The sequence below is a fragment of the Bacillus rossius genome, chromosome 1 (assembly GCF_032445375.1).
Source record: "Bacillus rossius redtenbacheri isolate Brsri chromosome 1, Brsri_v3, whole genome shotgun sequence".
Classification (NCBI taxonomy): domain Eukaryota; kingdom Metazoa; phylum Arthropoda; class Insecta; order Phasmatodea; family Bacillidae; genus Bacillus; species Bacillus rossius.
The window spans coordinates 84723657-84745718 of NC_086330.1; the positions used below are offsets into that span (position 1 = coordinate 84723657).

A 22062-nucleotide genomic window follows, 5' to 3' on the forward strand; every position below is an offset into this window, starting at 1 on the left:
TACCCTCCCTTTTCCATCTTCCCATTCGACCACTAGTACATGTGATGTGGCGTCGCCGCTGACGCACTTGCCTCCTCTACAAATCCCCCACTATACCCACGATATATACCCTCATTCAATTAGAAGTTTCGTAATGCTCGAAAATTGTAGCCCCCTCAGGATAGAAGTTTCACTTCAAAAATTAATTTTATAAACACTCTTAGTTCAGAATTTATGAAATAGTGTAATAACAGTGTGGTGTATTAAGTAGGTATAATTACATAGGTACCTAATATTATAACTTGATGTGTCCCGGCAACAGCGTCTGGTGCTGGAGTGGCGTGGGGTGGGGCAAGAGGCCCGCGGGTAGGCTGGCAGCTGCTCCTTGACTCTCGGATGTTGGCACTTGCCTGCCCTTTTTCTGGGCCAGGGGTAGAGGAGCAGTGGAGTCATGTACAGTGCGAGGTTGGAGCCCTAGAGCAATATCCCGAAGGCCGCTCCAAGGAGAGGGGGAGAAGTGGGGATCCTAGAGCGAGCTCCCAAGGGCTGCTCCAGGGAAGGGGAATCTAGAGCGAGCTACCGAAGGCCGCTCCAGAGGAAGGAGATTCTAGAGCGAGCTCCCGAAGGCCACTCCAGAGGAAGGAGAGGGTGAGAGTGAGAGTGAGAGACAGGAGAGCAGAAAACAATAATCCAAATTCCCAATTTCTGCTTTATTTCCCCCAGATTTCTTTGGGGTAGGGATGTCTAGCTAGGTTTTTTTCCCTAACCTAACTAATTACTAAGTGTGTTTGGGAGGGGTCTGGGTAGGGAAGACTCTAAGTGCGTCTCAGGCCGAAGCCTATACGCTTTAGGCATGCAGGTTATGAACCATGCAGGGGAGGAAGCATGCATCATGTAATAGGAGGGGATTGGCCAGCCATGGCAAAGTTTTAGCCATGTCTAACTCCCCTCACTGACTATTCTAAGTTAAAAATAGATAAGTTGGGACCAGGTAAAACACATTGGTTACTGATAGAAACGACACGTACTATACACAGGTCATCATTTTGCCCTCCCCAGTACCCGGATTTTTTTGCAATTGAAACTGAAGTTTTTATTTTTCAACAATCATACTTTGCAACTATGCAGTTTTCAAGTTTTTATACAACAGACAAAGCATTTTAATACAGTGTTTTGGTTGTTCCGTATTTAAAAATAGATAATTTGTAATATTTATAGTGAATTTTCCCAAAGAATGACAGTAAGATAATCAAGGTAACCAACATTTTCTTTCTAAAAGTTAAAGGCCTTTAAGTTGTTAGGTAGGCGATAAATACAGCACAGTTCGCGAATATTCGGGCGTGTTCGGGCAGGGCCAGAACTTGATGTATATCTTAGGCTTCCTTCCTTACTTTGTGATTTATTGGATTCCATTACAGTATTATACTGAATATAATATGGTGCGAAAGGAAAATAACACTCTTTTGCTCATCATTAGACAATTAATTTAAGGTGCAATCTGTGGTATTGAATAAAAAAAAATGGCACACAGATATTGGAATTGAATAGTTATCTATAGTCAGTGTTTTGATGGTTTTGGAAATTTGTTTAAAATGCTGTTAGAGGGAAATTTATTTGTGTTGGTTTTGCCAACCTATGTGAGTTTTATAAAAGAAAGTTGAAAGTTTTGTTGTGTAATTGGCGGGGAAGTGTCTAAAGTTTGTTTTGAATGTTATGTTTATTTTTACTATAAAAATGCTGATACTACTGATAATGTCTTAGTCTAAGTGTTATTACTTTTCGAAATTGTAAAGTTTCTTTCAGTGATGTTCAGTGTTGACAATGATTTCGATATAGATGAAGTAAGTGGCGTAATATATCTTATGGGCGACGGAAACAATATCTTTGGTGATATGACCTATGCACGTTCTGTGAAGCTATGGTAGGCCTGACAGCTGAATAGCTAACCACATTGTCTGCAGGATTTCCTGAAGGATGTGTTCAAGACTGCGGAGGATCACACCGGGCCCAAGAGGGCATCGCCCTCGCCCTCGCCTCATGAGGCTGTCACCAAGAAGCTCCGGGCTGGTGGCACCGCGCTGCCTCTCACTTCTGCTTTGTCACCTCACGGTAACAACGCACTATGTCCGATTATCCAGGTAATTGTCTAGTTTAGGGTCGCCACTCTAATAATAAAGAAAAAAAAACCGAAAATAGATTTATTTATTTCCTTGTTTTATTTCTAATGATTTTGTTGAGGCACATCAAGGCACTTTCAGAAAATTTACATGTAATTAAAAATTTTATGTTTGCCTGTGTCATAACTTGACCGGCGCTGTGCTTGAGTCTCGGGAAATGTTGAATATTATTATTTCAGCCTCATTTGAAAAAATGGTATTTTCAGGTTAAGGTTTGATGTAAAATTATTGTAATTACTACCTGTAATGTAAATATATTGATGTAATTTGTGTTGTGCTTTAATAGCATAGTAGATATCCTTGATCCTGTGGTTGCTACCATACTAGTTGTAACATGATTCTGTGGTTCTCCAGAGATCTTTAGGAGTATAGTATAGCCAATATTTTTATTAAAAATACAGGAATGTTTATTGTAAGTTCATTACGGCTGGGGCCAATACTGTTTTCTACCCATAATTAGGGTGGCAAACCAACAGTAGAGTGGCGACAACAGGATCAGGGATATCTTTTTAAAACAGTCTCGGCTACACTTTTAAAGCACAATAGATATTTAGGTAAATATGTATTGTACGGATTAGCGCCAAAAAAAATCGTACAAATATGAAATAACTTTCATTATATGCTATCTTACGTCCTCTTTTCAGAACCGCCTGCGGAGATAAAAAATTCCAATTACTTTTGGAGATATCGAATTGTTTAATATTCATTTTTTGGTGATTTTTTAAAAAAAAAATTTTAAAAACCCGAAAATACCTTTATTCTGTGCTCTTTAACTTCCTCTTTTCATTAAATCCGGCGGAGATCAGAAATTCCAAATACTTTAGGAGATATGGAATTTTTTAATTTTCATGTTGTGCACTGATGCGGCGTTGAGCGGGAAGCCTACGATTCACACATCCTTCTGGACATACCTGAATACTCACGTTGGCAAGCCTTCTTTTCTTAAAATTATCAAGAAGTGATTAAAAAATACTTTAAAACACTGTGGATGGTTGGTTATATTAGGTAAGTATAGCTACATTAAAAAAACTGTAAAATCATTTTATGGTTGCTTAGCAAATAACTTTTTAATATGTAGCTATCCAGCGCTAGGAAACCGTTTACATGATTTCACAGTATTTTTAATGTAGCTATCCTAACCAAATCAACCATCCACAATGTTTTGAAGTATTTATAATGTAGCTAACATAACCTAATTGACCATTAGTTTTCAAGAGTTGCATATTTATTTACAATAAAAAAAAAACAAAAAAAAACCGAAGATGCACGATCGGGCGTTTGCCTCTCGTCTGTTGAAAGAAGGCTTGCCAACGTGAGTATTCGGGTATGTCCAGAAAGATGAGTGAATCGTAGGCTTCCCGCGTTCACCATTGTTGCTTGTTTACAAATATGATTTTTTTTTTTCGCGACGTAGTTGAACGACTACATCACGTAAAAAGAAAATTACGTGAGTTCCTACTGTTCATCCTTTTTCCCGGTTTGTTAGGTCAGGTCAGCTACATTATAAATCCTTTAAAACTAAACAACCATTAAAATTAATTTTTATTATTTTTAATGTCCGTTCAGTTTCAAAGTATTTATACTGTAGCTGACCTGACCTAATCTACCTTTGTCCCGTTTTGTTAGGTCAGGTCAGTTACATTATAAATACTTAAAACTATACAAGTAAAATTAATTGATATTATTTTTAATTTCCGTTTATTTTGAAGTATTTGTCATGTAACTAACCTTACCTAATGGAAAATTTCTGTTATTTAGGCATTCACGCACACACGGCAAAATATAAAATGGCGTCTGTTGAATGATTACATAGGGGTTGTATTGCAAAATAAGAACGGCGATATCTCCAAAAGTAATTGGAATTTTTAATCTCCGCAGGCGGTTTTGAAAAGAGGACGTAAAAGAGCATATAATGAAAGTTATTTCATATTTGTACGATTTTTTTTGGCGCTAATCCGTACAATACATATTTACCGATATTTACGTGACTATATTTACCTTAAAGGTAATATTTACAAAAAATTTACCTCATCCATGAACCTGAAAATACCACGTTAAAAGTTTATTTGGACTCATGCATGGCGGTAGCCCAGTTACGGCCCAGGCTAATGTAAAATGGTTAGTTGCATGTGAAGTTCTTTGAAAATATCGGAATGCCCCTCGACAGAATCATCAGAAATAAAACATGGAACTAAATAAATACATTTACAAGTGTTTTAATTTATTTTTAGAGTGGTGCCCCTACTATAGACAATTACCAGTATTTAATGGAATTCCATTGGTGGGCCATTCCATTTTTTGTACGGGACATTAGTAAAGTTTTTAATACTGTTTATTCTATGTACAATTATATTCTAAGGGAAATATTCATGTGTTTTCTTGGTTGTAAATAAATGAACACTAGCATGAGATCACAAAGCACTTTTTATTTCATTTTCATACAACTGAAAGACATTGCGAAATAAACCTGTAGAACAGCTTTGTACTGGTTGCTTTGTCCTTCTCAAACTCATCATGTTGTATCCTTTTGGGGTTTACATGGCACATCATTTTAGGCACATCTTTTTTTTCCTTCAAATATATCGCTTAGACAGTCTTCTTTTAAACTAATTTTAGTTTTTCATCATTTGTCTTTCATTCTTTCCAAGTGATTTTAGAATCTGGTTCTCTTGGGACTACCTTTTTTTTTCCATTACTAAAAATTTCACAGAGGTTCTGCCAACACGAAGAGTTTAAGCTATCATTGCAAAACAGAGTTTTCCAAAAAATTTTGTTGTATGTATGTTTTACGGCCTTAAGTTTTAAAATAAATTATTGTGTATTCTGTATTTACATTGCTCTGCAGGAGAGTCTTTAAGTAGCAAAACATTTTTGAAATGAAACTTCTTTGCTGAGGGAGCTACTATTTTCGAGCATTACAAAAATTCCGATCGCATGAGAGGAGTAGTTAGGTACATGAAGGGGGAACTAGTAAAAGGAGGTGAGTGCGTCAGCGGCGACGCCACTCCAACGCATGCACTAGCGGTTGAATGCGAAGACAACAAAAGGTGAAGGGATAGGTACTTAGTGTAGCATGCTGTTGAATGCTAGTTGTAGCTGTCGGAAGTGGGTACCTATATGAACACTGTGATTTGAAATGTCAAAAGGACTTATAGACTGTGAGATAGACTTTATAAGTATAATTTTCGTTCAATTGGAGTGTTTATTATTTTATTTTATTTTATTCAATTGGCAACATGGGAATAAACCGCCAAAAGAGTTGCCAAAACATGCCAGTGAATAGATACGAGAGTACAGGGTGTGGAATGTGCCGCTAACTAGTATTTTTGGCACAATTTTAAATTTGAATTTTTAAAAAATAATGTCACCAGTCATTCTTTTGCTGCAAGAACTTAAACTTGTTTCTCCTCCTGTACACTCCAGTTTAATCTTTGCCATGCCTAACTCTCCAATTTTTCCCAGCCCTAGATCCGATTTTTGCAGAGTCTTTTGCGAGTCAGACTGGGTATCCTTTTATTCCCGCCTTGGCGCACGAACGTCACCTGTAATTTGCCTCCGATCCGTGACAAGAACTGCTATGTCCTGCAAGCTCTCAGGGCTGGCTACTTCTAAGACCTCCCCTGACGCAAGCACTTCTGGACATGATCTCAAATCATTTTCACCAACGTACAGTCACGTCTCCGGGCTCAGTAGAGCCTCTTTCCCACTGCCACAGCAGTCTCCACACACCCTCCCTCTCCAAGTTTTCCTGGGAACACTGCCCAGATCATTGACCGGCCACTAACCCCGGCCAGGGCCAAGGCCACGACACTAGTCCCAAAAAGTACATGCTTATGCCACCTAGCGGTTTTGCGAAGTCGACCTCTACTCGGTTCAGCCACACCTCAGTAGGTCGTGCTGACATCGGCCAGCACCAACAACTTTGAGATATCGAAGTCAGGATTTCTCGACAAGCCCCTCGGTAATCTTCGGAACCTTTCGGTCCGGAAGCAGAAGCCACCCCCTTTTCTTTTCTTTAACTTCGCCTTTTAATTCGAGTTGCTGCCGCCCCAAAACTTACTGCACGCCGCAATTCTGGACTGACCACTTCGTATCTACGTCATCAGGACACCTCTCCGTTTTTCTTTTAAGATGTAATCAGCTAAACAGGGGATATGATTCCCACAACTGTAGTGATTAGTTTTTAGTCAGTCCATGTAGATCTACCTCGTAGGAGTAGTCATGTTTTATTAATCATAATCTATTAATTTAATTTTTTTTAATCATGGAAACGTCCACGACAACCGCGAGTTTGTGAGCCCAGCATCCGGGCTGATCCTGGAAGCCATCTCCCTGTTTGGTTAGTTTTGACAACTTTTTCTCCCCGACCATCATCTTGATTAGAAGGCATTTTCTGCCTATTTTGCCAACTGTCGGTGAATCAGTCCTGAACATATGTGTTTCGGATCTGTTCACAGACAGGGTACAAGAACCGGACACATTCCAAGGACCAGATCAGTTTCCAAGGGCCAGATGACTAAGGCCCTCTGACGTCCAGTCAGCTGTTCCATTTCGTCCAGCAATAGTCAAACCGCCAGCCCTTCAGTTTTTTTTAACCTTTTCGGACTAGCATCGAATCACGACATTGAACAGATCAGACAGCCAGAAATGTTTCATTAGGACTTAAAAGATCCACCATATTCTGTGACTGCGACTCAGTTTATTGTTACAAATTTTATTTATATTGTGTTAATGATCAATTTAATTGTTTAATAAGGGCCGGCCCATTCTTTTAATAATTTGTTTATAAACCCATGTTATATATATTTTTGATAATTAACTTATAAAATATCATGTGAAAATAATCAAAAGTAAAATAAAAACAGAGGTACTAATATCTGGACAAAATCATTATTTTGCCTTCTGAAACCATGAGATCCACTAGTAGTGAATTGTAACAAGGTTATAATAACATAACTTGGGTTTACTCTGTTTTGACTGAGGAGTGTAACAGGAAAAAGGCATTTTTTTTTTTTTCATTTTAGATCATATCCACATCCTTACTATTTGCAATTGTTATATCTTGTTAAGTAAAAAAAATACTAATAATTTATTTTTGTATACGTACCTAATAAGCAATAAGTTTCACTTATGTCATATGTGGACACCACATACACACATTTTTTTGCCTTAGGCTACAAAAATCTTATAATCTGGATTTTCTTCTTTGAATACATAAAATGCTTCAAGCAGAAACAGTCATATAGTGAATTTGTAATTTATCTTTTTTTCCATCTTTCACACAGTTCATACATCTATTTATAATAGAAGTCTCTTCTTTACAATTACTTCTAGTTCCAGCAATACTTTTTTCCATTATAGTAGTCATTTGAAGACCATTGTGTTTAGCAAGACCTGTCACAACAGGTTTTTGTTTTCCTGGTGAGGATGGTAAGGCCCTTGCAGTCCTCCACACAGTTTTTGATAACGTCTGCTTCAACTGTAAGGTGTGCCAGAGGAAAATGATTCAGAACTGCTTGCTTTTCTGAAGTCTTTTTCTATTTCTTGTCTTTGACTGTCATTTTATTCTTATTATTCTTTCTTAATTCTGTAATCTTTCCTTTTCTTCTCAAGATAACCATCTGGATCTGCAGCCATTGTTTTTCCTTCTTTTTTTTTCATCCGAGAAGCACTTGTCTTCTTAGATTCCATATTTGCCATTAAAAACCAACAATTCTATTATTAAACACAACATTTAAATAATAAAAATATGTAACACATAATATTTGATTTTAGTTAGGTAAATATTATACATATGTTGTGTAAAAAATTATATTTTTCAAATGTCCCGTACGTGATGCTACATACGGGACATTTTTATAAAACAAAAATGTTATTGTTTTAGATTCAATAAAAATATATAAAAAATTTTTTAGCTGCCTGCATTCCAGTACAGTTAGAATTTGTATTAGGAAGATATAGCAACAATTTTTTCCTGATGAAACATGAAACATAAGCAAAATTTGTCACATTGGCCTACGGGACATCTTCAACAGTCAAATTTGAAAAATTATTTTTGTGGTTATAAAAAATTATTAAATAATTTTTATACAAGAAATATATTTGTCCATTCCCCATATTTTGAACTTAATTATAAATATACATTCTTTTATATGACATATACTACTTACCAAAGAACCTGAATGTAGCCTTTCTATGAGCAAACTAGAAACAGTTGAATGGCAGCCACCTTAGAATATGTAAAACAGCTGTTCAATTTGAAAAAAATAAACACTGTTACGCTAAGATTATAACTTTAAAACCTTTTCTATAATGTTGTCAAACAAAAAAAAGTATTTTTAATTCATAAATTTTTTTTCTTCATGGAATGGCCCTGGTCATCATTGGAGCCCAAACACTGGGGTGAAGGACAAGTTATCAGTTATGAATTGTATGTGTTGGTGTGTGCGTGTGTAGGTGTATATATATATATATATATATATATATATATATATATATATATATATATATATATATATATATATATATATATATATATATATATATATATATATATATATATATATATATATAAAAGTAAAAGTTTCATATCATGTAGTAGAGCAAGGTGTGTTTGCTGGCGAAGCTTGCTCAAACAGTATGTTGTGTGTCCAGTGACCGTTGTTGCCCCACCGTCGCACCAGGCTAAAGCCCCGGGTAGTGCGACGAAGGGACGTGCCAGTGAGTGCGTGTCCAGGCAAAGGAAGTTCCCGGGACCAGCCGGCCTCCTTCCCGACAGGGTAGGTACCCATAATATTGTAAAGTATCAATTTATTCATCAGAAATACTGTTACGAGACCCATGTATCACATACACATTAACTTTGCAGATTATATTTTCATTTTTAATTGGTATTCCTGTACAAATTGTATTTACGTTTGACAAACCAGACAATCGCAAATCGGCTAGACCGTGGCCTGAAACGCGCACTGAGAATTGTGAGTAATCGGTGACAGTGATGAATAAATACTTCACGAATCGTGTATCATGATTGCTGAAAGCTGCCATTGGTGTACTACCTACTTATAGTGTGTTTGTACAATTATCAATATAGGTGTTTTCGAAAACTGGTTGACTTGGATAAAGCAAGAGTTTACATTTTCTATTCATAAAAATTAATCCAAAGTTATTTTCTCATGTTAGAAATATTGATCGAGTGCATATCACCTCAAATTTAACCCTACATGATCGCAGGGTAAATTGAGTGAAGAAGATTTCAAATACAAAATAACATTAGAAAACATAATTGTGTAAAGTATCCACTTTAGAAGCATATTATTTGTTTGATGTGTTCATTACAAATATTTTCCCAATAATAACTTGAAATAATTTAATAAATAGGCTGTGAAAGTGACTACCGTGTTTTATCACATAATTGTCACACATTTTGTGCTAAAATCAACGTTGAAAAGTATAAGTTGAGTTTATAATGCGAGGAAAGCATTTTTGTTGATGTTAATTTGTTCATAACAACAAAACTATTGCATGGAAATTACATTTAATTAAAAAGAAAAGTTTACAAAAGCACAACAAACAATTAAAATAGTCATTCAAAAAAAGCATATTTTGTATCAACTTAATTGATAACGAAAAACGTACTAACGTAGCACACCAATAACTATCGTCGTCATACTACTCACTAACCACAAAAGAGTCAGGCCGGTCTATCAAAAGTAGTTTATTCGGCACTAGACAGTGTGCGCATGTTGCATGCAATCGGCGAGCTATCAGTGTTAGACTACGTGCATGCACACTATTCAGGCATCAACATAACCAAACATGTATGATGCCAACTAGCGCTTGGCTTGTTACATTCCAGGTTGGCCCGGCTAACCTACCCAGAATAGTAACAAGAAAGATTATGATATTTTGAAGTTATGTTTTTAAGTTTGTCTTGTTGCCAACATGATGGATGAATTTATTTACTTAAGATAAAAGTTGGTATTTAGTTGTATTTACAAATAAAGTGTTTTTTTTTTCAAAGCAGTCTTTTGTTTTATATTTACTTCTCAAAAAACAAAAGCAGATCACAACTTACATAACAAGTCCAGACAATCTTTCACATATTCACTGTAGGCCTAGCTCGCTCGATTACAAAAAAAATTTAAGTCCCTTACTTAATCTTTCAAGTAAGGTACATATCCTGCAGATATGTTCCTGGAGGGTGACAACGGCCACCCTGGGCCGCAGCCGACTATGGGGTCGAATGTATATTTAAAAGGTCCAAAAATCAAGATAAAAAAATGGTAAAGACTCTCGGCCTGGCCCTGACCAGCGGGCGTGAAATTGCCCTGTCACTCTTCACATAATAATTTGGCGAGTTGTTGACGATGTGACCGCATGCGGCGACAGTAAAAGACAATTAGTTTGAACCATTATGTTGCCTTCCCTTACAAAGGTGAAAACAAAGGGAAGCAACCGCATGGGTCAGCCGGCCAATCTCAATACAGAATCAGAAACGTGACCATATAGGGAATAATCTGCTGCTAGAATTTTTCTCTGAAAGTCTGGAAAGACTAAGACACATCACACCACCTCAGAGTTAGTTCTGATTGGTTGGCGAGATAGCACCCAACGAAAGTTCTAGTCCATTGCTGCACAGTCATGTGCCTAAGTGCTGGGTTTTCTCACCAATGCACTAATTTGAGGCGTGAAAAATATCTTACTGGCGACAGTGTGTCGCCGCCCGTGTCGTGCCTGTCTTTCTTTTTTAAACTTTTAGAATGTTGAAGCCTCACTAACCAGAAGTTAAAATTCCATAAATGTAATTAATAGACATATTAATATTAACTGACCAAACAAATTAGAGTTAAAAAATTAATTAAAAAAATACATTCATCTATATGTAAAACCTAACCAAAATTAATAATAATAATAATTCATACTTAAGCACAAACAAAATACCTTAAATTCCTATGCATAATAGAAGAAACATGAGTATTAATTATTTATGAAACATTAAGAAAATATCAGCAACATAAATCATTCTCAATTAATTTTACCAGTAGCAGGAGGCAAGAATTAAGCTATGCTACAGGCTACATTATCATTTTCATAAATGCTTCATAGCTGCGATAGAGCCGATAAAGATTATAATGTTTGACAAAGAGTTTTAAAGAAAATTTACACATGTAACTTTTTATTTCTGTTAATTAAATAAGTAAACTGTAATATTCTAATGAACACTGGATTTCAACTTAAATAAAAATGTGGTTACGTACATCTTATGGAGTAAATGGCAGTACCAAAACATTTAACCTTATTGTGTGGGAATGTCTGAAAACAATTTTTACTGTAATTACAGTATTTTTCCATTATAACTGCCATAGCTGACTGCTACTTAAAAACTGTCCTGTTATCTTTGGTAAGGTCAAGTTTTACTACCTACACAAAGCGCTCGTAATCTAACAGTGGGATCAAAAATAACATGCAATTTTTATGCGAGATTTTTTCACCCCCAAATTTGGACACCCTAAAATAACAGTACAATGATTATGCAACAAAACACAATAAATAAATTTTAACTTTTATTAATGATGACATAGTTTTGTTTACTTTATATAATTTAAATTGCTGAAAATCTTCTTAAGACTTAAATAATGCATCTTAACAAACACAACATGTAAACTTAAGTCTTGTTTTTGTACTTCAGACTATGACATTGAAAAATGGAATGGTCTGAACTCTTACGATTGAGTTTTAACTATCACGTCACAGTGTGCCGTGCGGTCCTGAGAGAAATTGTGTGCACTTAGTCACATTTTGTAACGACTATTCAGTGTGTCTGGGAGAGAGCACCTCAGAGTGCAGTCGTGGCAGCGCAGTTCCGCAGCGAGAGAGTAGTGGGGCGTGTCAAGGCTGTGGCGATGGTTCTATGCACTCGGCTAGAGGGCAACTGCTTGTTGCAGGGCAGCGGCTTCAACAGGACGCTGGAGGCTCGGTCGGACAGCGATGACGACTCTGAGACTCCGCTCCAGGTAACTTCCTCTACGCAAGCTGACAGTCTCCTTGAGTGTGTTTCCACCTGACTGCATTAGATGTCTGCTAGGCTCCATCTTTTTAGCGAAAACTCCACTCTGTATGCTCAACTCCTTTGATCCATGGGCGTAGATCTAGGGGGGGGGGGGGGGGAGGAGGTCCCTTCTTGGAATTAAGAAGCCCCCTCACTGAGGGGGCTCGATTGAGCTTGCAATATCGTGACTGTGAAACGGGGTTGATAAACCTAAAAGTCAAAAATTTGTTTCATGGAAAACTTTCTGTTGTACTGCTATTGTTTTTTAATTTGTGTGTGTGTGTGTGTGTGTGTGTGTGTGTGTGTATGTGTATATATATATATATATATATATATATATATATATATATATATATATATATATTTCCTTGACTAAATTATACTAGTACATGTATGTGGTGTTACTACCCCTCCGGTTAGGGTCATAAACAACTGTAGTAATAGTAATTATTTTTATTTTTACTTGGGCACCTGATCTGGTTACTATTCTAACACCACAGTGTAAGAAGTATTGATATACTGATAGAACAAGCAAATATGAATTATGTTTATTAAGTGTTGGTGAACTATAGAAGTTTGAAAACGTCCACTTTATGTGTTATAAATGGCACAGAAAACAAAATAACCAAATGGTTGCTGGTCAGGGTTACTCTAAATAATATAAACAAAGCCAATATTGTTAGAAGGGAACTTCATATACATGTATAATATCATGGACATAAATAATTGATTGGGTGTGATTCAGATTAATTACACTTAGGCACATAGATACATAGATACTTCTTCTATTGATCTTTGAATTATTAATTAAATATTTAATTTAACAACACATTGCTTAGCACAACTGTACCGCCCTTAATTTTCTAATGGTCAGGAAATAGGTTGTGCACATTCAAAACAGACAGTTTATATATGTTTATTATAAATTTACTGACATAAAATTTATGAAGGATAAATATATTTATGATCTGTTATCACTGTTTCTCCAACTATTCAATTTAGTTACAATAATATGGGTCTTTATTCGTAATTGTCCAACTAGTTACCCTCAGGGTAACATGTCTCAGAATCCCTGGACTTCGGGGAGAAAAATAAAATTAATTTGATATGTAGTTACGCCATTATACGCAGTGCAATGTATTTTGAGTAAAATATTTGAGCACAGCTAAATCAGTGTGAACCAGCACTTAGTTCTCAGTCAAATACATAAATGTACGTTTTTAGTTCTCAGGTGTGCTTTAAAATACAATTGAATTACTCAAAATCACAGTATTTTGCAGTCAATGCTGCTAGAAGATTTACAACACGTACTGCGTATCAACGTTGGTTGTACACACCTATTCTGCCCTAGCCTTAAAAACACAGTTCTAGGCTTATATTTACTTAAAAACAGCAATTTTAAGTGATTTTTTTTTTTTTTTTGCTAAAGACACCTAAACTACACATGGTAATTTGTATCGTATCACTATATCATATCCGTCTTTGATGGCGTCTAGTCCCAGAGTAAAGTGTTATTTGCCAAACATTTTAAAATGTGCCAAGAATTAAAAAAAAAAATAACCTGATTGGCTGGCTGTGGCCCAAGTCAAAAAAGGATGTAAGCCTGCTCCATGTTGCCTTCTTAACAAGTCAATTTCAGCGTTAGAACAACTAATTTCGGACCTACGAACCCTTAAACATGTGACAGCTAAATGTTAACTGTACGACATATCAGTTGCTAAAATATTGAAAGTTCATGGTAGCTTCATAACTTGAACTCAGTATTGTAATAAATTAATAATTCATTTTATGTAAGTTGGCCAACGTATTCTCATTTGCATTGTTAAATATATTTAAATGTTTTCTATTACGTTTCTCTTATCCAAAGAAAAAGAAAAAGAAATATTATCAGTTACAAAGGCAAAATGAAAAAATTACGTTTTTCTCGTTTAGTTTATTACCTATTAGTGACAACAATCCACTATATATAGGAATTACTGTTGAGTCTGTATAGAATTTAAATTTAAGTTGTCTTGGAGGTTGACCTCTGGTGATTTCTGACCGACGAGTTTATTACAACCTTGCCTTTCTCAACTCCTTTAATTTCTAAGACGTTTATAATTATTGATCATAAACCACTGACGGCACAAGAAATTCATAAAAGAAAGATTTAGATTAATGCAAACAATATTAAATCCAATTTTAAATCAAAATAGTTGATATCAAAAAAACATCAGAGTAAGTTTTCTGTTTAAATAACCATTTAAATACTGCCTAGAGAATACGGACTATTGTTGTTAAATGGCATCTCTAGTGTGCATAGAGTAATGTAGTTCATAGAGATACTCTCTTAAAGTTCATACACATTAAGAACTGAAAATCTTTACAAACATCAAGCACCCTATCCAGAAATTACTTGTTAGTTAAAACCCACGCACAAAAATTTCAGGCCATGCGGGCACCCCCTTGAGAATCCTACAGTTTTTTGCCCCTGCTACAATTTGTCCTTAAGAGTGGTATATAGAGAAGCGGCTACTCAGAATCCGGCGCGAGCAGCACAAAATACTTCTAGCCTGGGCGGAGTTTAGCCTTGGAGGAGTGGCCTACTAGGAGCGCGTCCTGGCGAAATGATGTCGGTGGAGGGGATAGACTCGGTTTACCCTCCCTCACTCCATGGTCATTCCCTCCTCATGACGGCGCGGTACGGGTCGGGATGTCTCGACAGCATTGCTACCTGCCTGCCTGCCTTCCCCGTACGAGCGGAGCGCCGCGCGAGCTAGTGGCTACACACAACGTTTCATTCAACTCAAATGTCAAATAACGCGAAAAGTATGTTTGTCGTAATGGTAGCATTTTTTTACGCGTGTTTAGTAGTTCATAAGTAAAAAAAAAAAAAGATAAAATGGATTACTATGTTTTTGCTAAAAACACAAACTTTTACATGAAGTGGGAAAAGTGATATTACATCGTAATTTTCGAAGTCACGTGGATATTAAACGTTACATATCCTTCAAGGAACATGAAATTACCTTATTCTGCAAACAAATCTTGCCGAAGTTAAATATATTTTCCGAATCGATGTTATGTATTTTTTATAACTCGCATCTGTCAATGATAGTTGTAAAAGCTTTTCGAAATACATACATATTATGTACTATTTTTTTAAAAAAAGTGTTCGTGTTTTTATAACATGGAATAATCTCATTTGTAATTGTTTCACTTGTGTCATGGCAATGAGTTATCATGCAGGTAGCATATATTTTATTTGGACGTGGTATAAAAAGGCACTATACAAAAAATCGTTACATAATTCCACATTATAAAACATGTATTTATTTCACACGTAATTCATACATTTTGTTTCACACCAATATACAATGTTCATTATGTTATAAAAGACAAATAAATTTAAAAAGAGCACTATAAATTAAACCAACGTGGGCACGAGTTACTTCCAAGAAAGACAAATTTAAAAAAAAAACTGTACGGTATAATAGACATTTTAAACACAAATATTTTTACATCACAAAAACCTTTTTCAAAACAGTTTGCAGAAAAGTCCAACAATCTTAAAAGTATGTAGATGGCCTTTAGAGAGGTATTTAAGAGAAACAAATGCTTAAATAGAAATAATTTTACAAATCCGATACAGTAAACGACAACAGATTATTTAAACAAGTTTAGTAGAATTACACACAAATTGGTTTTTACCTGTGACGCACAAAAAATGTACATAAGCTTTATATTTTTAACTAGACAGGCATTTATACTATTCGATTTAATGCACACACACTTTTAAAACAACAAAACACAGAATTTAATTCAGCTTACCACTGAAGCAAAATATTTTTATGGTCGCTGTTATACATTTATTTCGTTTCTCCTTTTTGTTAGGACTTACCAGACAAGAAGTTTATGCATACTGAACACTCTTTTTATGAAATTCTCTTGTTTCTCATTTAAAAATTTTACAAAATTTCTCAATTGGCTGCCAAATGAATTAATTTCCTTCAAAAGTAACAGTTACGAACACCTCAGTATTTATTCACCTAAACAAGCAATGTCTTCTATAATTTTAAACACCATTGCTCACTTGAGCATTTAACCATTCTGGAAAGCTTAACTCAGCTTTAAAATTTACATTATAGGTAAGACATTTTATTTTTTTACATATCCAAAATAATTACGGTAATGATTCTCTAGGTAGCCACTGAACGTGACCACACAGGCTATACTTTCTTATGCACACGTAGGTGCTGGCATACTAAAAATGAAGGTTCATGAAAATGCTTGGCATGGTTAAACGTTCTAGAAACAATGAGCAAGAATAATTTCCAGTATGAAAGGTGATAGTTTATGAAGCAAAGTGAGCAGGCGACTTAGATTGATAAATCAAACAGGTCACTATAAAAATTAGTTTGAATGATTATCCAAGACCAACATTTTCTTGAAAGTTCTGCAAAAGCTTGAAAAATGTTCACGTTTAATGTAATCAGGGTGTAATATTCGGGTTTGTTTTGGACGATCTTCGTTTTCCCATGCATTTTATCTTATGACTTCTGATAGCCTCTGTTATGTGCGGCGGATCCCGAATTTCCATATTTCTTGTGTGTCTAGGATCAACTAATTCCGGAAGAACGCATTGTGTGTAAAATAAAACGAGTTTTGGTTCCATTTTTTTCTTTCCAGAATGTGTCGTCTCTGAAAATTTCCAATAGGTACTTTTAATTTATTTTGGCTCGAAGTCCAGATGCCAAACAAGCAAATATCCCTTCTGGTTATGTGAAGTTGACCCTGGACTTGGTAGAAATATTCAGGATCTTTTTTAAATGAAATGACAGTAGGACTTTCTTCAGAATATTTCAAATACTTTATTTTGCCTTCTCGCATGGCTTCATTTATGTCCATTCCATATGCCGAAGCAGGACACTATTTCTACGAGACGACCTTCGCCAACAAGGCCATCGGGTGTTGCGGCAAGAAATGGGTGTTCTTGGTCAATAAAAAGACCAGCTTTACTTATATTAATTTTTTCCTGGTCTTCTAGCTGTTTGATGACTATTTCTTCGGACTGCCTGCCATGTTGTACTGCTGGAACATTAAGTATGTCATGAGAGTATATTATGGCTCTTACTAGGTTCTAGCAGGTTGTTGTTGGCTTCAAATAGGTTCAAACGTTTTATTACAAAAATTCTAAATCAGCAATAAATGTTTGTTCTAAATACCTTTCTTTCCTGTTGAACGCTGCTCATTTCATACGCCATTTTATTAAGTTTTCAACGATGTTGATGTTTTCTATGATGATGGTGTCAGACACTTCCGTGGACCAATGAAAAACACCGGCTTCCGTTTCCAGCAGTTGGATTGGTGGCTGAAGTTTGGCGTACGATTTGGTGACTGTCCTGCAAAGATTAAAACAAAATATATTTGTGACATGTTGAGTATCAAAATTCCAAAAGTAACGAAATTTCCTATTTTGGCTCTCATATTTGAGTACAATTTTATAGTTGTGTGTTCCGCTCAAAATGTTGATGAATTACTCTTTAAAGGTAGTGAAATATTCAGTTAATTCTATAATCCTGCCTATAAACTCTACCACTGTTCGCAAACTAATCAGTAAATGTGGGATATGATGTAAGAGAGTTTTATTGTACACTAATATGACAAGTCTAATTCCAGAATGTAGGTACAGCACGAGATACGGGCATACACATGCATGCACGTACAAACTTGCATACAAAGAAGTAACATTCAAAAAAAAAGGAAAGGCTACGTGGAACAATAATAATTTATGTCATCATATATTTACTGAATGTTTTTTGTTTGCAGGAGAGCCATATTGTATATCGTCCTTTACTAGAAAGCCTACGAGGCGAAAATTTTTCGCACTCAATATTTTTTATAAGGAAACATGGACAATCACCCAATGACGCACTTGAATATTGCAACATACAGCAGTAAGGATTCCTGGCGTTTTTCCAGCTAGCGGCTACCACAAGTAACACAATAATTTGTTGATAGTCGAACGCATTTGTAAACTGAGACACGCTCAAACAAGGTAAATGAGGTGGGGGATGAAGAAACTGTCTTTTGGAACCGAACACAGTGAGTTATCAATAGCTTGCCTTCCATTCTCGCAATTATTCCCCCACCCTCATAACTTCACCCATACTGATTAATTTAATTATCTTTCGGCTTGTTTTATAATAGCACTAGTATTTTTCACGTCACATGGACTTTTCTTGGACTGAATAAATGCCCTATTAGTTCACTTTTTGAAATTACTAATTGAAATTGATAATCGATGACGTATGTATGGTCGTCAAGCCATAATAACTTCCTATGACTTGCATACAACAGTAATACCGAGTATCTAACTTTTCTTTAATCTGTCCGTAACACTAGGCCTATATATATATTTTTCCAAGAACAAATCCATAGAAGTTCAATTACTGAACTGAAAATTATTTATATGAAAAATTTAAGCCTTTCATTAGACTCTGGACGTAATAAAATGCTAATTATAAATGTTATCGTTAAATACAGTTCGCAGTTTGTGTAGTATAAAACACTGGCTACTTACTCCTCATCAGGATTCAGAACCATATTTTCATTCCCTGCGTTGCTTGATCCTGGTAAAGAAAAATGAGCCGTCAAGTTAGCTGTTTGGGGATCAGTTATTGTTGTGTTGACTTCCTCTTGAACTGCACCATATTCTTCAACTCTTCGGATTTTTCTAAAAAATTAAATGCATTGTACAAACTAAGTTGTAAAATATGTTTCTTAAAATAGTTTTTAGCCGGTTTTGGAATTCTCCGGTGTTCTTTTACATTGATAAAAGAAAAATTAATATCGGTATCGCTATATCTTACCTTTGTTTCTGGTACTCAATCAGATCCGTTGGTCTTCTTTTCTTCCGTTTCGCACTTAAATAAAGTCGCCCTAACTTACCGATTAATTTGTCTTGCTTTTTTTCCATGCGTACCGACTAACAGATAATTGCGTCTTTTTTATATTATGCGAAAGCTCACAAACAGCATTAACGAACCATTGAACGAATCAGCAGACTTAAAAATCTTTTACAATGTAGTTTGCTACCGAGTGAAGATTCTTTTCAAGCTACTCGCCAAGGAAATCGTCTGTCCCATGATAGTCCAGGAAAGATATGAAAAAAACATGGAAAAATTGCAAGAAAAGGTTTTTTTTACATCAAAATTCGCAGAAAAATTCGTAGAATAACATATCCAAAATCCACCGAAATCCACTTTCTTTTGGTAACTTTTTTCCGGGTTTTGTCCCGGAAAAAACACGAAATAAACAAATAAAATAATAACTCAAAAACGGTGCATGTGACGACAAAACCTGTAGAGGCAAAAATTAAAGAAGATTAACTTTTCCATAACATATCCAAAGTTCAAGAAAATCAGCTTATAAATTCTGCTTCGTTTTCCGGGATTAGTCCCGGAAAAAATATTAAAAATGAAATAAATCGCAAATTGTGCACTTTACAGCATAATGGTTTAGGAAAAAGATAAAGTAAACAATGTTTATCATAATATATGAGAATTTAACACAGATCAACATTTAATTTTTTTTTGTTTTTCAGGAAATGTCCCGGTAAAAAGTTATCGAAAGCAAAAAAAAAACGGAAATCGTGCACTGTACTTCAAAATAAATCGTGAATTAAATTATGGGCAAAAAAATTGCATTATATAATTGACCTTTATCAAATTGTGCTTAAAATTTGTGTACTATTGTCCTGGCTGGTATATGTAGTTACTATTTATACGATTGAATTCCCATTACCTTGTACTGAGTGATTTTATGTATCCATGTGTTATAACTCTGCAAACGATAAAATATATTAAATTAAATTAAATATGTCATTGACGGAGGATATTTACTTCATCAGTTACCTTGGCCCCATGCTGCAACATACAACGAGATCGCTCAGCTGTACGTGAGTTTCATCTTGAAAAATTATGGATTAGCAACTACTGTATTTGATGGATATGGGAAAACTCACAGTACTAAAGACACAGCACATATGAGAAGAACAAGTACAAGAGGTAATGCATCACCCGTAGTTGAATTCACAGGAGAAATGCATCTATCACTCCGTAAAGATATGTTTCTTTTGAACGAGCGAAATAAAGGACAATTTGTAAGGTTATTAGCAATACATTTACGCGAAGCAGAATGTCCTGTTGTTGAAGCACCAGGTGATGCAGATATTTACATTGTCCAAGAAGCTTTAAAATGTGCAAAATAACAGTTGACAATAGTTATAGGAACAGACACAGATTTACTTGTCCTTTTACTCTACTACTTTGGCTCACAAACACATAACTGTTTGTGTTTAAAAAGTGAACAAAGGCAGAAGAAAACATATCACATTAAGGAGCTAAAGCTGAAGCTCGGTGATGAAATTTGTAGTAATATTCTTTTCTGTCATGCATTCATGGGATGTGACACATCACACATCTATGGTATAGGAAAGGGGAAAACATTGGATCTGCTCCAGAATGACAGTGCCTTCAGGCAACTTGCGAAAGTATTTCAGATAGTATTCCCAGTGTGTCAAAAGAAGACACTGTAAAATCGGCAGAACAGCTGTAGTACGCCTGTACAATGGGTCAAGAAGTGACACACTCGACACTTTGCGTTGTAAAGTGTTTAGTGAGAATGCAGCTACTAGTTCCAAATGTGTACAACCAGAACAATTACCTCCAACTAGTGCTTCAGCTCGTTTCCATTTCTTAAGGGTTTTCTATCAGATACAAGAATGGAAGGGAATTAAGATGAATCCAGAAGAATGGGGATGGAGAAAATGTGGCTACCTTCTCTTGCCAATTTCGACAGACAAGCCAACAGTTCCGGAATGCCTTTTTAAGGTAATCAGGTGCACTTGCAAGGAAGATGGTTGCGGTGCATCCAACTGCAGTTCTAGGAAACACGGCATCTCATGTTCTTCGGCTTGTGGAAACTGTCATGGATCAACCTGTAAAAACCGTGAATTACCTCCCGAGGACTGCAATTACTGTGACGGCTTTTAAGGTAGGGTGTTCCTACATATCCATGCAAATTAGCCAGTTTTCCTAACCAAATACACAGATATTTAATGCTGTGACCTTTTAATATACCATTTTGTTCAGAAAAATATAATCTTTTCCAATATAGTTTGTCGTCCTGCCGATGTTGATGCGTGGTTGGGTGGTGTCTGAGGGCGCCAACTAACCTTTAACAGGGGTGGTTGCTGTGGGCTAGTTCACAGCACGAGACTCCGTCTCTCGGTGGTCGTGACGTCGCCACGTGGCAGGCAGGAGTGGTAGGACCACACACACGACTAACGTTGTCGGCACGCACACGACTGTCCGGTCCGCACACGAACACCGATCGCCGAACTCCGCGAGTCGCACACGACTGCTCGCGCCGAGGGGTGAAGGCCAACTGGCGCGTCCTGGCAGGTCCCGTTAGGGCTCGAGTCGATCTCCGCTCTCCATGACAATCGACCTCCACCCGTTCGAGACACTACCACCAACCACACACGCTGACCGGTGAGGCACCGAGGTGGCATAACGACCTGTGCGAGCCACGGGAGCACCTGGGACGACGTCAAATGCCCCCTCCTCACCGAGGCCGTTATGCCCCCTCGAAGCCTCCATCACACGCATTGCCTCGGGGCATTTCCTCCGTAGGTACACTGTAAGTTCTCTGGAGTGCACTGTGTCTGAGAGGTGTTGGTAGATGTAGTGGAGTTGGGCTGGGCGATATGCGGTAGCAACCTCATCACTGAGCAGTGGTGTGCATCCGGGGAAAGGTCCTGTCTAGGGCTGGTGCGGCCTCCAGCACGGGCCCTTAGGGGTGGTTGGTACC

General features: G+C 36.4%; 1 protein-coding gene across 2 annotated transcripts in view; it reads left to right on the forward strand.

Moving 5' to 3' along the window:
- Positions 1-1548: 1548 nt before the first annotated feature.
- LOC134538793 (uncharacterized) overlaps positions 1549-22062 on the forward strand; it is a 38442-nt gene continuing 17928 nt past the window's right edge. The window contains exons 1-4 of one of the 2 annotated variants that reach the window (XM_063380288.1): positions 1549-1616; positions 1941-2088; positions 8811-8935; positions 12104-12172. In XM_063380288.1, the coding sequence (XP_063236358.1) occupies positions 1572-1616; positions 1941-2088; positions 8811-8935; positions 12104-12172 (387 nt within the window). In that variant the 5' untranslated portion in view covers positions 1549-1571. Of the gene's footprint in view, positions 1821-1940; positions 2089-8810; positions 8936-12103; positions 12173-22062 lie in introns of both variants that reach the window. The other variant, XM_063380297.1, reaches the window with a different exon arrangement.